General features: G+C 35.0%; 2 protein-coding genes across 4 annotated transcripts; one reads left to right on the top strand and one right to left on the bottom strand.

Annotated features, from left to right (window-relative positions):
- Positions 1–67: 67 nt before the first annotated feature.
- Positions 68–6051, bottom strand: LOC105628734 (WD-40 repeat family protein / notchless protein). The gene is made up of 13 exons (XM_012210213.3): positions 5466–6051; positions 5103–5184; positions 4912–5001; positions 3888–4013; positions 3334–3461; positions 3055–3254; positions 2744–2807; positions 2131–2241; positions 1470–1607; positions 1107–1249; positions 971–1025; positions 747–803; positions 68–645 (listed from the first exon to the last, which is right to left on the bottom strand). The coding sequence occupies exons 1-13, from the start codon at positions 5601–5603 to the stop codon at positions 565–567; spliced, it is 1413 nt and encodes a 470-aa protein (XP_012065603.1). The 5' UTR covers positions 5604–6051; the 3' UTR covers positions 68–564.
- Positions 6052–6070: 19 nt separating this feature from the next.
- On the top strand, positions 6071–14938 carry CYL1 (alpha-N-acetylglucosaminidase family / NAGLU family). 3 transcript variants are annotated; one of them, XM_012210214.3, is made up of 19 exons: positions 6073–6561; positions 7337–7410; positions 7866–8077; positions 8578–8699; positions 9252–9337; positions 9500–9594; positions 9782–9863; positions 10162–10268; positions 11233–11263; positions 11813–11930; positions 12056–12106; positions 12249–12358; positions 12536–12638; positions 12818–12916; positions 13135–13245; positions 13315–13562; positions 13708–13945; positions 14398–14476; positions 14566–14938. In XM_012210214.3, exons 1-19 carry the CDS (start codon positions 6328–6330, stop codon positions 14799–14801), a joined length of 2436 nt encoding a protein of 811 aa, XP_012065604.1. In that variant the 5' UTR covers positions 6073–6327; the 3' UTR covers positions 14802–14938. The 3 variants fall into 3 exon arrangements, with proteins under 3 accessions (XP_020532861.1, XP_012065604.1, XP_020532862.1); XM_020677202.3 differs by lacking the exon at positions 7866–8077 and having other exon boundaries at positions 6071–6561; positions 7337–7418; XM_020677203.3 differs by lacking the exon at positions 6073–6561 and having other exon boundaries at positions 7337–7418.
- The last annotated feature ends 388 nt before the right edge of the window (positions 14939–15326 follow it).

The raw sequence follows: 15326 nt of genomic DNA, 5'->3' as shown, positions 1-15326 counted from the left end.
TGGAGGAAATGTTAAACAAAATATGCCTTCAATGTCTCAATTACACATTTGCTATTTGTTCACTTACTTTCTGTATGGTTAATTGTTCTGGATCGCTATATATAAATATGCAAATATTTAAGGTTTACATTTCAATAGTTAAAAAAAATTCATAATCTCAAGTGAACACACCACTACCAATCTAAGTTTGACAGATCTCTTTTCTAGAAAATAATACTAACATTACAAAAGAAAGAAGATTTTTTTGTCAATCCATCAACATAGAAGAAATCATTAGCCAGTTTGATCTTCTTCCATCCAAAGGCAATATCTCCATATTGTAACTTGCAACTTTCAAACACCATCAGCTATGGTCAGGAAACCACAGAGCTCATGAGACAATAGGCTTGTTTCTACTATGAATCATTCTTATAGTTTCAGTTTCTAGGTTCCCATATGCTGTTGTGCCTACTACTTATACCGTCAAGATATCATCGAATAGATTGCATTGGAAACTGCAAATAATTACAAGACTTGACATTTCAACTGTCTGAAGGCATTCTTGACCCTTCAACACTTGGCCTATCACATCCATAACTTCAATACCCTGTCTTTACCACCAGAAGCTACCTTCTCGCCGTCGGGACTCCAGTCAACAGCATATACCTACCCAAAATGAAAAAAATTCAGAATTTGAAGAGCACTTATAATCATGTTATAATAGCACGCAAATCGAATAGAACTTTGGACTCAGGAGGGAATTTTACCTCATCAGCATGGCCTGGAAGGTCTTGTTTCAACTTCTGTGTCCGAATGTCCCAAACCTAGAAGACAAATAAACTTTTGCATTGGAAGCATAGTTTGAAAAGTATGACATGATGGCCTAGTGAAGACCGTTATTATATTTAATAAATTCATACAAAAAAAAAAAAAAACACGATCACCAAATTCGCTCCACTTTAAGAAAGAACTAACAATTAGTATAGATTACCTTCAGCGTGGAATCTTTGCTCCCACTTAAGAGAAGCCTACTATCAGCTGACCAGCTGCGGGGCAATGAGTAACAGAATGATTAACACCACAAAGTAGGAGTATGGAGAAACAAGAACCATCATAATGATCCGAACCTGATTTGATAAACAGGCCCAACATGTCCTCGAAATGCAAAAACAAATTTTCCAGTAACACCATTCCACAATTTGACTGATCTATCAAATGAAGCACTAGCGATCCATTGTCCATCAGGTGAGAAGTAAACATGATTTACAAGCTGTGGCAACCAACGAGTAGTTCAATGCTTTTAACTCAGTAAAATACTAATACATAGTGTCAAAGAAAAAAGAATAAACAATAAGAAACACTGAGGCAGAAGAGGACTAGGATACAAGTTGTCAAATGGACCACCAGACAACAATTTTAGCTTCTTTACATTGCACTCCTAACAAAGCACCACCAACAACAAAATAGAAAAGTAATCACATGCTTCATACCTGTTGATGACCTGTCATGCGAGTTTTGGGATGTTTGCTAACAGCAGGTTCCCATAGAAACATGGTAAAATCATCAGAACCTGAAACTAATCTCTCAGGGCCATTGCCTTTCATTTTGTTGTACCTTTCCAGAGCAGCCTATAAACAGTTGTACAATGGAATACAATTAATTGAATATAGAGGGAAAGAGCAATTATAGTTTAGTCTGAGGAAGCACAAAATAATGAATGGCTTCTTAAATGCTAAAATTCCACAATTCATCTTAGCCACAGATGGACCCTAAATAAGACCTCTTATCACAGTATGGGAAGAAGAGAATTAACGGTAAGAGTTCCCCTTTTCATGGAAATACCAATGTTAGCGCATAAATTGAATAAGAAGAAAGCTGTTCCAGATTGTCATCCCATTGATTCAGATACCTGTAATTCAACAAAGTCCATAAAACAACCCATCCAATGATAAACATAAAGTATTTTAACTCGTAACTGATTGCTTCAGCTTCAGCAAATACACTTTCATTGAAAGATTGAAATCGCATAAAATTCAATTTTGTGTTTCCCAAAAGCAAGCTAACATAGAGATGATGAATGCAGTTGGTAACAATCAGAAAATGCTAGAAGAGAACAGGTCTGAAAGCATAAAGCAAATAATATATTGTTACCTTCTTCATTTCCTCAGCAGAAGAATAAGTTTTGCCAGTATGATCAAAAGCTCCAGTACGAAGAACATATTCAGTGCTCAAAGCAAGAGAATTAACCCAATGCCCGTGACCCTAGAACAAGAACCATAAAACAAGGAGGTCATAAAGAAAGCTAAAACTAGAGAGAAAAAGCTATATTGAATCGGCAATCCTACAATCAATAAAAAATCATAAGATACAAAACACAGAACATAACTACTCAGGGAGTGGAAAATGGAAAATGTGAATAAAATTGAAAATATAAAACATTTTTCTTTTAAAAGATATGAAAACTAATATCACAGCGGAAAAAAAGGAAGATGTGCACCACTGCGCCATCATTATAATCAAAGTAGAAAATAAAGGATGGAGAAGATGTGGAAGAATCCAATATACACCTTAAAAAATTTGCAGGAGAATGAAGACAAGAACCAGGAAGAAAAAAACTAAACTTTGAAGGTTTTCTGATGAAAGGCATGGACGAAATGCAAATAACATATCAAACATAATCAGTAGCAGTAGCAGGCTTTGTACAGTAGAGCAAAGAGTGAAGCAAACAAGAGAAAGGCTGATACCAATTGGTATCTAAAATTACCTTTAATTCACGAACTAACTTCCCCTGTGTGGTCTCCCAGACTTTGATGGTACAATCTTGGGAGCTGCAAAAGTTAAGAAGCAGAAATAAGTACGGCTAAACACAAAGAACGTACAAATGGAACATTACAAGCTTACAGCATAAACAATAAATCCTCTAATGAAGAATAATCAAACTTTGAAACATAGCGAGTTCTTCGACATTGATTAGCCTAAAAAGTTATTTGTAATTTTTATTCTCTTATGAAGGAATGGTGATTATCTTAACTATATTTCATTAACAATGAGAACAAAAGGAAAAGAAAAACACACCCTGTATAAATTAATCCATCTCCACCCCATTTCACACATGTTATTGCAAGTGTGTGGCCAGTAAGACAAATAACACATTTCCTTAATGAAACATCCCAAATGCGTGCATCACCATCTTTGCTAGCACTAACAAACCGGCGGCATGGTGCATTCAAGTGGACTGGTTCCCAAGAGATGCCAGTAATCCATTTTTTGTGACCCTAAGACAAGAAAAGTTGCCGATATCAGCATCTACTCTTTATTTTGAACAGAACATCCATTCAAGTATAGTGATCTTACCACAAGTGGATTGCCCAGGGGATTTCCCGTTTGAGGATCCCAACACTGAAGTTCTCCAGACTTGCTGCCACTGACAAGATGTTTACCGTCTGGTGACCAAGCAATAGAAAGAACCCAATTCTTGTGTCCTGAATCAAGAGTTATCTAAAGTTAATAAAAGACAAAGAATAGCGGGCACCATAATTTAGATGCTAATCCTGCCTGTCAAACATCAACTATCACTGCACACACACACACACACACACCCATAGGCACATAGAGACACATAGTGAGGTAACTTTGCCAAACGTGCAGCAACCAACAATTAGAAACATTCAGTCAAAACGTTCGGACTAGCAGAGCATCTTCATTTGTTAAAATGATAATCTAAGATCCAAGCGATAACAATTGTTGAACTTACTCTGGCTGCTGAATGTTTCAAGAAATTAAGTAACCTACGATATTCAAATGCTTTTCTTGAGCTATGTCTTTTCAAGTGTGTGGATGTTTTTAGAATTATGTCTGAGTAGATATTTTTTATGCCCTAAAATTAATTACAGAGGAAGAATTCAAACCTTTACATGTAAACAGTGGTGTTTGGGTATTAAGGTCCCATAGACGAACAGTAGTATCTCCAGAACCACTTGCCAACTGCCTACCATCAGGACTAAAAGCAACTGAAAGTACAGCTTCTGAATGACCTGCACTACCAAAACAATATCATATTTAAGAAAGCAATGAGTAACACTAAATTGCATGCTGATCAATCGACCTAAAGAAACTTGGTCCGTGCCACATGCACAAAAGAATGTATTCTTTTAATACCAAAGCCGCCAACTGCATAAAGGTAACATGACTCAAACAGGGACATTCACCTGCAGCACAATTACTTCATTGGCTTGTGCAAGTATCTTGTCATCTTCTGACTTTGATGAAATTTCATGCTTCAGGAGCATATTTTCCATGATTTTTCTTTTCTCAACCAAAAAATGCTTTACCCAGGTAAGAGAGATCCATCATCAATCATTAAACATTTTGATTGAGTTTGTGCAGTATTTCTACCGCGTTGTATTTTGTGCCTTACAAAATACATAATTTTTTCCTTGGGCAGGAAATAAAAGATAAAGCGAAGATCTTATTTTCACATGAATATGATTGCATAATTTAAGATTTTAACAATACTTGAGTACTTGACATAAATCCTTACTTTCTAATAACTCTGGACTTGGATTTTACACTATATCAGTTCTGGAGCATTCCTAATGGGGAATTGCCAATGCTAGCTGCCCTAAACTGCTAAAATCCTAACCACCAACACAAAACACCAAACCCAATTTGTTTACAATATCAAATGTGAAATCACAGCACGTTAAGAAACTAAAAACTTAAAATGACTATTCTGAGAGGCAATGATTCAATAGTCACTAGTTAAATAGTTCAGTGCAGCTCCCACCAATCATATTTAACTGACTGAGAATGTTATCTAGCTTTAATATGCCACAAAAAGTTATTATGCCATAAATGTGAAGGGGCTGCTGTAAAACCATTAAAATGTAAAATGACAATGATGTAAACACAAGAAGAAAACCAATATCATACCAGCAATAGTTGCTGAACAGCGATTAACTGGACGAATTCGGAAAACGGCTTGTGGTTGATAAACAATGGGAAGTACCTTCTCCACAGAAACTGAAAAAGTTTTTAACCACATAAATCAGCGAACTAATAAACTTGCATTATATTTTGCATGTTGAATTGTATCCTGTTCCCTTCTTTGTAACCTCACTAACCTTTGTTCTTCTGTAAGTAAGTTTCAAGTGGAACCAGAAGCTCTTGATCTGATATGTAGAAAGAATACGGCAACTTCTCTTCCTAAACCAACCAAAATGCAAAATTAAGCTTTTTTTTTTTTTTCTCATTCTCTTCCTTTTTAGCAGCAATTCATTCTAGTTGTATAAGCACATAGCTCAAGTATTTCAAACACCCATAAATGCTTCAACTTTACCTTTTGCAATTGTACACCTACTAATTATTCGCTTAACTGTTAACAGAGTTTCAAAAACAAATGACTAGACTTATTTTCTTATCAATTTCACAACCAAATGGACCCAGTACTACAACGACTCATATAACAATAGGAGAAAAAAACTTACATTGTTAAGAAGCTTATTGACGATTTGCATAAGCTGTTGCGGACCAGCGTTCTGCGGAAGATACAAGGGAGCTCCTAGAGCCGTCCCTTCCCTGTCCTTTAATTGGCACATAACGTTATTCACCGTTTCAACCTCCATTCTCTTGCTGCTCGAAAGATGAGAACTTTAACTATGTATATATACAATTGTAAATTTTTTCAGGACTTGCACTCGAGGAACTTTTGGGATTTTGCGTCTGCGATATGTGCAGACAAAGAAGAATTAGGGTTTTTCAGGGGTTTAAAGAACGGGCAAACTACAATAGTGAATAATGACTTTTCTGTATCCATACCGAAGCTTTTTCTACCACGAGATTTAAATTCCCTAATAATCAACCATTGGATTAAATCATGAGTTGTTAACTCACTAAACAGTACTTAGTTTTTTAGTTTTTTTTTTTAATAATAGTTTAAATAAAAGCCTTAAAAAAATTCGGGTTTTTAAGGTGTTTGTCGGGACGAAATTACAAAATTGAACTGGACCATATTCCTCTTCCCTTCCGATGATGCGGACGCATGTAGGTTGACAGTGGATAATAAGTATTGTTGGATTGAATCGTTTGGTAAAGATACCATCTTTAAATAGGGAGTCCTGGCTCTGATACACAACGACACCGTTTATTTGAATCAGCTCATCGTTTTTAGCTCACAACTCAGCTCACAAGCATGTCTGATTGTTTCTAGTGTCCCTTCCCTACCATTCAAAGTTTGACTTCGATTGTTCTTGGTTCATCGTTGTTCTTCTTGAAATTGAAATGGTTCTTCAAAACTGAGCTACTGATCACTTCATCATTTGCGCTTTGCTCTGCCCAGAACACATCACAATGTCTAATCGCACTTCTCAACGACATTTCACTTCTTTGCTTACCACAATATTAGTATTGCTACTATTACCAGTCGCCTTGTCAAGTTCAAGAACTGAAACAATAGAGACTTTACTCAACCGGTTGGATTCTAAACAGGCATCCGCATCAGTTCAAGAATCAGCAGCTAAAGGTGTTTTGAAAAGATTGCTTCCTTCCCATGTGCACAGCTTTAAATTCAAGATTATCTCCAAGGTAAATAAAAAACTTTTACAATAATGATTCTCAATTTTTGTTATTAGAATTATGAGTTTTTATCTTGGTGTTGCTTAAAGAACTTTTACAATAACGACTCTCACTCAGTTTTGTCAGTAGAATTTTGAGGTTTTATCAACGTATTGCTTTCTATTGACTGGTATTTGCTTTGTCATTCTCAGTTTTGCTATGATCAAGAACTTTTGCAATAATAATCCTCAGTTTTGTGGTTAAATTATGAAGTTTTATCTTGGTATTGCTTAAAGAACTTTTACAATAACGATTCTCAGTTTTGTCAGTAGAATTATGAGGTTTTATCTTCGTATTGCTTTCTATTGACTGGTATTTGCTTTGTCATTCTCAGTTTTGCTATGATCAAGAACTTTTGCAATAATAATCCTCAGTTTTGTCCGTTAAATTATGAGGTTTTATCTTGGAATTGCTTTCTACCTACTGGTATTGCTTTGTCATGGCCAGTTTTGCTATGCTCTAATTGTTATTGCTTCTTAATATTCCGTGAACTTGCTGGAAAAAAATTGTAAGGGTCTCCACTTTGGCAACCTGCAGTTGTTTTTTCGGCCTCTTTTATATATGGGGGGCTCCTTTTTCTATTTGCTTGTGTGTATGTGCAGTGCACTGTTTAGGTTGTGTTATTTCTTTGTGTGGTTTAAGTTTGAAAAGTCACGATTTGGATATTTGCTTTCCAAGAGACTAGGTGTTATTGTACTTTTGCATTATAATCAGTATTGTTGATTATCTTATTTTCAAATATCAGGATGTTTGTGGCGGAAAAAGTTGCTTTTTGATAAACAATTACAAGGAATCAAACCAGAATGGGCCTGAGATAATGTATGCAGGTTTGGTTCAGTTATGAATTTGTAGCAGAACTTGTTGGACATGATAAATTAGTAAAGTCTCTCCATAATATTTGTTACTTTCCATATGTCAATTTTAATATTTGGATTTTCTATGGGCTACTTTTACCCTTTTCTGGAGAAAACATGTTTTTAAAAATTTCCATATGTCAACATCAAGTAGAAATATGATTTGTCAATTTCAAAGTGATTGTTTTGACATTCGAATGTAATTAAAGTGATTGCAATGGAGCATGAAGACTGTAATTGAAAGAGTTATAACATATTTTAATGCAATTGCTTTTGTAGTACCTGATTATGAGGTAGTCTGGGGATTTCAAATTTCTTACATTTATTTTACCTTTCATGTATAATTCCCTTCACTTCAATGTAAGTATGTTATTGATTTGGCGTGTTTGCGATCTCCTTGTTTCTATCTCTTGCTTTCAGTATCAAAGGCACCACTGGTGTAGACCTGGCATCGGGCCTCCACTGGTATATAAAGTATTGGTGTGGAGCTCATCTTTCATGGGACAAGACTGGTGGTGCCCAGATAGGTTCAATTCCTAAGCAAGGATCACTGCCTCTTATAAAGGATGGGGGTGTAATGATTCAACGGCCTGTCCCATGGAACTACTACCAAAATGTTGTTACATCTAGTTGTCAGTACTAAATCTTTTGTCTTCTTCTTACATCTAGGAAACTTTAATTGTTGTTCTACTCAGATGGTATGTAGTGATATTGCAGCTAACCCAGAGAGCATGGAGGACTCAAGTATGTGCAATGAAAATGAAATGAATTGTAGTATAGGTTGTTATTATGATTCCAAATCCAAACAAGTGCTAATGAGGACAGTATGTGATCCATTATCACTGCCTTATTCATCGAGTTTCTAAACATCTCAATTCTTGAGTTGCTTTTTCACTAACACATTGCATCTACCCTTATCATATTTATGTCAGTTTGCAAAATCTCATATAGCAGTATATTATTTGCTGTTAGTCTGTGAACAGTCAATTCATGTTACAAGGGCGCCTTCCTCGTAATAACTAAGTTTTCTATACTATTTCGTTATTTCACTATATTGAATTCCTCAGTGACATTAGCTAGTATCGATGATACATGATGACATTTTCTTTTTCCTTCTTTTCTCTTTTTTCAGATTCATATGTTTGGTGGGATTGGGAAAGATGGGAGAAAGAGATAGATTGGATGGCTTTTCAAGGGATTAATCTGCCCTTGGCATTCACAGGACAAGAAGCCATTTGGCAAAAGGTTTTCATGGTAAGCAATTTTTGGATCTTTTTGTTTATCTTGATGCGAAGTGAAATTTATGGGTCATGCAGCTAATAGATAAATTCATATCTTATATCCTATCAAATGATGATTTTTGTCATGATATGATTTCCATGTGGAAGGACTATGTACAGTACTGGCTTTTTAGCTTAACATTCTGTCTGCAATGTTAGTAAGCTACCATTAAATGCATGTGTCCACTTAGTTTTTTGTTCTCAATGCTTCTGGATATGCTATCTGCTGGTACATAAATGCAGTAGATGGCTCCCTGTGTGGTAGATAATTTCTTTAATCACTTTGTTAGTACTTCAAAGCTAATTGTACCTCCAGCTAAGATTTTTTTCTTCTGAGAATTCTGGCTGTCTGCATGTGGTCTTCTCATATGTTCGTACTTTCAAATGAATAGAGGTTGTTTGAATGACTTCTCAGAAGAACAAAATCTTTGATTTTCACCTCTTACGTCCTAACAGAATGTAAATGGACTTTTAGGCTTGACTTATCTTTGGAAAATATTTTGATGAAATATCTTTTGATCTGCAGAATTTTAATGTTAGTGCAGAAGATCTGAAGGACTTCTTCGGTGGACCTGCTTTCCTGGCGTGGGCTCGGATGGGGAATTTACATGCGTATGTAAATCATGAAAGTGTTATACATATATGAGATTTTTGTATGTTGGATTAGCCACAGTGCAAGATAGTCGGTGCTTCTCACTTGGCCGATTAAACATGTTGCTTTTGTTTGTTCTCTTCATGTGCTTCAGTTCCTGAATTGACATTACCTAATCACAGGTGGGGTGGGCCGTTGTCACAAAATTGGTTGAATCAACAATTGAGATTGCAGAAACAGATTGTCTCTCGGATGCTAGAGCTAGGCATGACTCCAGGTATAGTTAAGTACTCTAATATGAAATTTGTTGTTGCTTGCTTGCTTACAGTCTCCATGTAAGTTTATGAACAGAAAAAATACATCCAAAGAGATATTTCTGGCATATATCCTGTAACAGAAACTTCTATTATATCCTTTAACTCTAACAATCTAACTGATAAAATGTATTATCTTCTTTGATCCAGTGTTACCATCTTTCTCTGGGAATGTTCCAGCAGCTTTGAAGAAAATTTTTCCCTCAGCTAATATAACCAGACTTGGAGACTGGTACCTTAATATTTTGTTATATGCATCATAGGTCATTAAGTCATCCAATGCCCTATGGAATTCTTCCAATTATGCCATATATATGAGATTCACAAAGCAGCAATCATTCCAGAGACTTTGAAAGGCCTACAAGTTCCCCTTGCTTAATTAATTTACATCATGTTATGTTTTATGACACAACAAAAATCACAGTTGTGTTTAGTTACCTTCTCTGTAACTTAGCTTTCTTCTCGTTATGCAAAAGCTACCTGCTTTCACATACTATCTTAATAAGATTGTCATTTCTTATTCTTTCCAGGAATACAGTAAATAAAAATCCTCGCTGGTGCTGTACTTACCTTCTTGCTCCTTCTGATCCTCTGTTTGTTGAAATTGGGGAGGCATTTATAAGGCAACAAATTAAAGGTTCAAATTTCTTAATCTCCTTGATACGACCTGGATTATTTTCAATTGGTATATTTATAAAATTTATTCTATTTCTAGATCATCAAATAGTTTAGTAAGATATTAGAGATTACATTAACAAACTGGTAAGTTTTTGGTAAAAATATAGGAATACCAAGGAAAGGAAAGCATTAAATTAGCAATGCCTTATGATTTGCCTAAAAAACCTTTTGTCTTTGTTTTAAGTTTGGCAAAATGATAGAATAAAGGATTAAAATTTTCTGGCATTTTATAGTTTATTTATTGCTAGTACATTGTTGATCTGGTTCAAATCTTGTATAAGCAGTATTTGTCCTGTCTGAAAGCATTAAAATCAGACTGGATGTTGAATGCTGTTTGAAATCACATTTATGAACCCTGAGAATATAAGTGATTTTGGGTTTCACGCGTAGAATTTCTGATGCATCACAAACAAATACCCTGTGACATCAACCAATGAAATATAGATTTATCATTTATAGACATTTTACCTTGTTAGTCAGAGTACAAGTATCGATTCATCTTTTGCTTAAGTCAGTTGGTGGAGTTCTACATAACAAATTATTTGTTTGCATTCCTTGGAGTTATTAAATTCCAACGATGGAGCTTGCTCAGTTTTCTTTGGGCTTTTTGTTGACTTCTGTGTTAAAGCTATTGATGGAAGAAGCAATTTAATTAACATATGAAAAAGTTTTTCATCATTTTTCTATTTATCCTTTTAAATACTTTACCAAAATTATTTTCCATTTCAAAATCTTCTTTTTCCTTTTTTCTTTCTTATACTTCTGCATATTTATCACCTTAAATTAATTAGAATGGAAATGGTAAATGGTTCATATAGTATAGCCAACCCAACTCGTTTCGAACTAAGGCTTGGTTGTTATTGTTGTTGTCATTTTTCTATTTGTTAACCTTTCCTGATTTTCATTTGTGGTATTTATTTCAGAATATGGGGATGTGACAGACATCTACAACTGGTAACTTCTGTTATATATCAACACTATACATCTTGTCTTCTTCAAGCTTGTAACTAAAGTGGTTTATAAATCTATATGCTCTTCATAATAGATTTTTTTATTTTTATTTCAACACTTCCATTTGGTCCTGAAGCTTTGATCTCTGAAATTTATTGATGACTTTTAGACTTGGTCTCTTGGCAATTTCCAAGTTGCCAATGATCCAGAACTGAAATGTTATGTTATTTCCACTCCTGGTTATGGACCATGTAGAAAGCTTCTTTTGAATGATCACCAAATCTCTTAGAAGCCTGTAAACTATAACCAACGCTGTTCTTTAAAGATGAGCCAGAAAATTATAGTTTCCAGAATTCTTTTATATCATAAAATCTTTCTTCATTACTGAAAAAAAAGGAAAAAGAAGAAGCGAAACCTCCTTGCAAACTAAATGATGTTTGAAACCTTGTTACTGATGAGTGTTATAGGACCATTCTCATTTCTTTCCATTTTATTATCTTCATTCCATGCTTACTAACGTGAATTTATTATATGTTAACATGTTTGATATAGTGATACATTCAATGAAAATACCCCACCTACAAATGATTCAGCATACATCTCTTCACTCGGTGCTGCTGTATATAAAGCAATGTCCAAAGGTGATGAAGATGCTGTGTGGTTAATGCAAGTATGCCCGCTCATTCTCCTTACACACTTCTCTTGCTAATCTTCCACTTTGCTGAAGACAATGTTTTATTTTGGTGATTTGAAGTACAGTAATGTTTTCCAGTTGACAGTTCTTCTAATGTGTAGGGTTGGCTATTCTACTCAGATTCTTCCTTCTGGAAGCCACCTCAAATGAAGGTATGAATTTGTACAAGACAGTAATGAAAATGTAGTGACATATGAGATGACAAGTATCTCTTACTCAAAATCTGAAAATGACATGTCACACATTCCAAACATAAATATTATTGGTTAACCTTAAACTTGGTGTTATCTGCAGGCACTTCTGCACTCTGTTCCATTTGGGAAAATGGTAGTTCTAGATTTGTTTGCTGATGTCAAACCAATATGGAGCAACTCCTCTCAATTTTATGGCACTCCTTATGTCTGGTACTTAGCTGTTTCTTCCACCTCTAGCAGCATGTTTTAACCTTCTCTCTCTCTCTCTCTCTCTTTCTCTCTCTCTCTCACACACACACAGGAAGCAGCATGTTCAATCTTTTTGTTGTGCCTATTTTACCCTTCAGTTTCAGAATTTGGGTTTCAACTGAATTTTACTTAAATCAGGTGTATGTTGCACAATTTTGGCGGAAATATTGAAATGTATGGAATTTTGGATGCAATATCTTCAGGTCCAGTTGATGCCCGTGTTAGTGAAAATTCAACCATGGTATCCTCAGGGTCCTATCTGAATTATAATTATTATTATCACACAGCATAATACCTGAAGCATTTAGAAATTTTGAACCAGCATAGTTTTCTGTACATCATCTGGCAAAGTTTCTGCAGTACTTCTAAAGACTATGAACCAGTTTCACCCATGTAAATTGTAACTACTGTTGCATGTAGGTTGGTGTTGGAATGTGCATGGAGGGAATAGAGCATAACCCGGTTGTTTATGAGCTGATGTCTGAAATGGCATTTAGAAGTGAAAAAGTTCAAGTTCTGGTAATTTTAATTCTCTTATTGTTATTCAATTCTTAGATATGTTTCTCATTCGTTTTAAAAGTACTTGGCATGTTTCCTCTCTTTCTTCACCTACTTAAGCTTACATTAATATCATGATGTAATGAGAATTTTAGATGGATGCATAATAGATAAAATCTAATTCTGCGTATGTTATTGTCATTGCTATATGTTCATGGTTTACTTCCATGCTTTTATAGGAATGGCTGAAGTCCTACTCTCGTAGACGATATGGTAAAGCAGTTCATCATGTTGAGGCAGCTTGGAAGATCCTTCACCGCACAATCTACAATTGTACAGATGGAATTGCTGTATGTTTTGAATAACTGCAGCATCTCTATGTCATAAAAAGTCCTTTCTAATCTTTTCATCCATTGCAGGACCATAACACAGATTTCATAGTAAAATTTCCGGACTGGGATCCATCTGCAAATTCTGGATCTGAGGTATCAAAAGAAGTCGAGATACATTCCTTTCTCCCCATACCTGGAACCAGAAGATTCTTATTTCAAGAGCCAAATTCCAAGTTGCCCCGGGCACACTTATGGTATGCTACTCAGGAGGTGGTCAATGCATTACAGCTATTCCTCGATGCTGGAAATGATCTCCTGGGAAGCCTCACATACAGGTTTGATGCTTAAATGGTTAAATGTGAAACCTGTTCATCCCATTTCTACTTATAGATTGTATCCATCGTTCTTTTCGGCATAGCACTGGATACAGAGAGGAGAAAGTTCATAATCATGATCACTTATGCTATTTCTTTACAACAGATATGACTTGGTGGACTTAACGCGGCAAGTTCTATCAAAGCTTGCAAACCAAGCATACATTGATTCCATAATTGCTTTTCAGAGGAAAGATGCAAATGCCTTGAATCTCCACAGCCGGAAATTTATACAACTCATTAAGGATATCGATTTACTTCTTGCTTCTGATGATAATTTTCTACTCGGAACATGGCTCAAAAGCGCAAAAGAGCTGGCAGTGAATCCTAGTGAGATGAGACAGGTGAGAACTACAGTTCTTTAGCTTTGAAATTTATGTGTTATTCTTTGAACAGAAGCATACATGTTGTATCATTACTTAAATCATAGGGCAACCCTTCTCAACCGACCATCATCAAGATTAGCAAGTGCATCTATTTAGAATGAATAAATTTTGTAGAATTCATTTGAAATTTCGTGTTTTTATGTTTGTATGAAAGTAAACATTCGTTCCACTACCATATTTCAATTTCATGGAATTCAACAATAACTAAATTAAATTCTATCATTTGTAAATGAATTATCCACTTTAAATTCATTTATGCCAAACCTAAGGTCAAAATCCAGCTGAACTTAGGCATGTGAAGGCAATGCATAAGAATGAATTCGCATCATCTTACTTCTATTGTCTTCAGTCTGATATGGCAAAGATAGCGTAAGATTTCTGAATTTATTGTTCTTTTTTTCTTGATTCAGTATGAATGGAATGCAAGAACACAAGTGACAATGTGGTATGATACGACAAAAACCAATCAAAGCAAGCTCCATGATTATGGTAACATTACTATTTAATTTCATCCTACGTTTATTATTTTTCGAGCTCATTTCAGGTTTAACCATTGCACATTCCTTGTACTTGATCAGCTAACAAGTTCTGGAGTGGGCTATTGAAAGACTATTATCTGCCGCGAGCTTCGATATATTTCGATCATTTGTTAAAAAGCTTGAAAGGTAATAAAAAGTTCAAGATTGAAGAATGGAGGAAAGAATGGATAGAATTTTCAAACAAATGGCAAGCAGACACAAAGCTTTATCCAATGAAGGCCAAAGGAGATGCTCTTGCTATTTCTAAAGTATTGTATGAAAAATATTTTGGTTAACAATTTGAAATGTTCCATTTATTAAAAAGAGTACTCCATTGGGTTCCTCATAGAAACCAAGATGAATGGGTGATTGTAATCCAACGGCCTACAAATTTTATGGCTTTACAAATAAATTGTTGTTCAGTTTTTTCTCATCTTTCCATTTTCGGAACACGTTTCAAATCAGGATTGCACTGTTATAATTTGGGTAGAAGAATCAAATCACATTATGGATTACTGCTCCGTTTGTTTCTATAAGAGTACTAGTAGAAAAATATTTTTCGCAATTTTTCGTCATTTGGAGACTTCGGAAAAATAAGTCAACGGAAAATATTTTTCAGGTCAAAGGAAAACTAAGTTACTTTTAACGAAAATGACTTCCCATTTTCAAGAGCAGAAAACAAGTTCTTTGAAAATTATTTTTTAAAGGTAAATTATTTTCTGAAAATAACCGGAGCTTTAATCCCTTACTTTGAATTCACCCATTATGGGTCTGATTCACTCATCTCATCAATGACATTTCCATTTCTATCAATTTAATAT

Source organism: Jatropha curcas, chromosome 6 (genome assembly GCF_041381405.1).
Source record: "Jatropha curcas cultivar XTBG-Jc1 chromosome 6, XTBG_Jcur_1.0, whole genome shotgun sequence".
Classification (NCBI taxonomy): domain Eukaryota; kingdom Viridiplantae; phylum Streptophyta; class Magnoliopsida; order Malpighiales; family Euphorbiaceae; genus Jatropha; species Jatropha curcas.
The sequence above is the reverse complement of the archived record's forward strand: the minus strand, read 5'-3'. Positions and strand labels throughout refer to the sequence as shown.

Bases quoted from the DNA above. Each gene is read 5' to 3' on its own strand.
- CYL1 (XM_012210214.3), top strand. From the start codon at position 6,328: ATGTCTAATCGCACTTCTCAACGACATTTCACTTCTTTGCTTACCACA. The intron at 8,078-8,577 runs GTCAGTACTAAA...CTCTTTTTTCAG, and splicing joins AAATGTTGTTACATCTAGTT to ATTCATATGTTTGGTGGGAT. The intron at 13,946-14,397 runs GTGAGAACTACA...TTCTTGATTCAG, and splicing joins ATCCTAGTGAGATGAGACAG to TATGAATGGAATGCAAGAAC.
- LOC105628734 (XM_012210213.3), bottom strand. From the start codon at position 5,603: ATGGAGGTTGAAACGGTGAATAACGTTATGTGCCAATTAAAGGACAGG. The intron at 4,014-4,911 runs GTATGATATTGG...TTGGTAGTGCAG, and splicing joins CTGTTCAGCAACTATTGCTG to GTCATTCAGAAGCTGTACTT. The intron at 1,608-2,130 runs GTAACAATATAT...AACTGTTTATAG, and splicing joins CTGCTGAGGAAATGAAGAAG to GCTGCTCTGGAAAGGTACAA.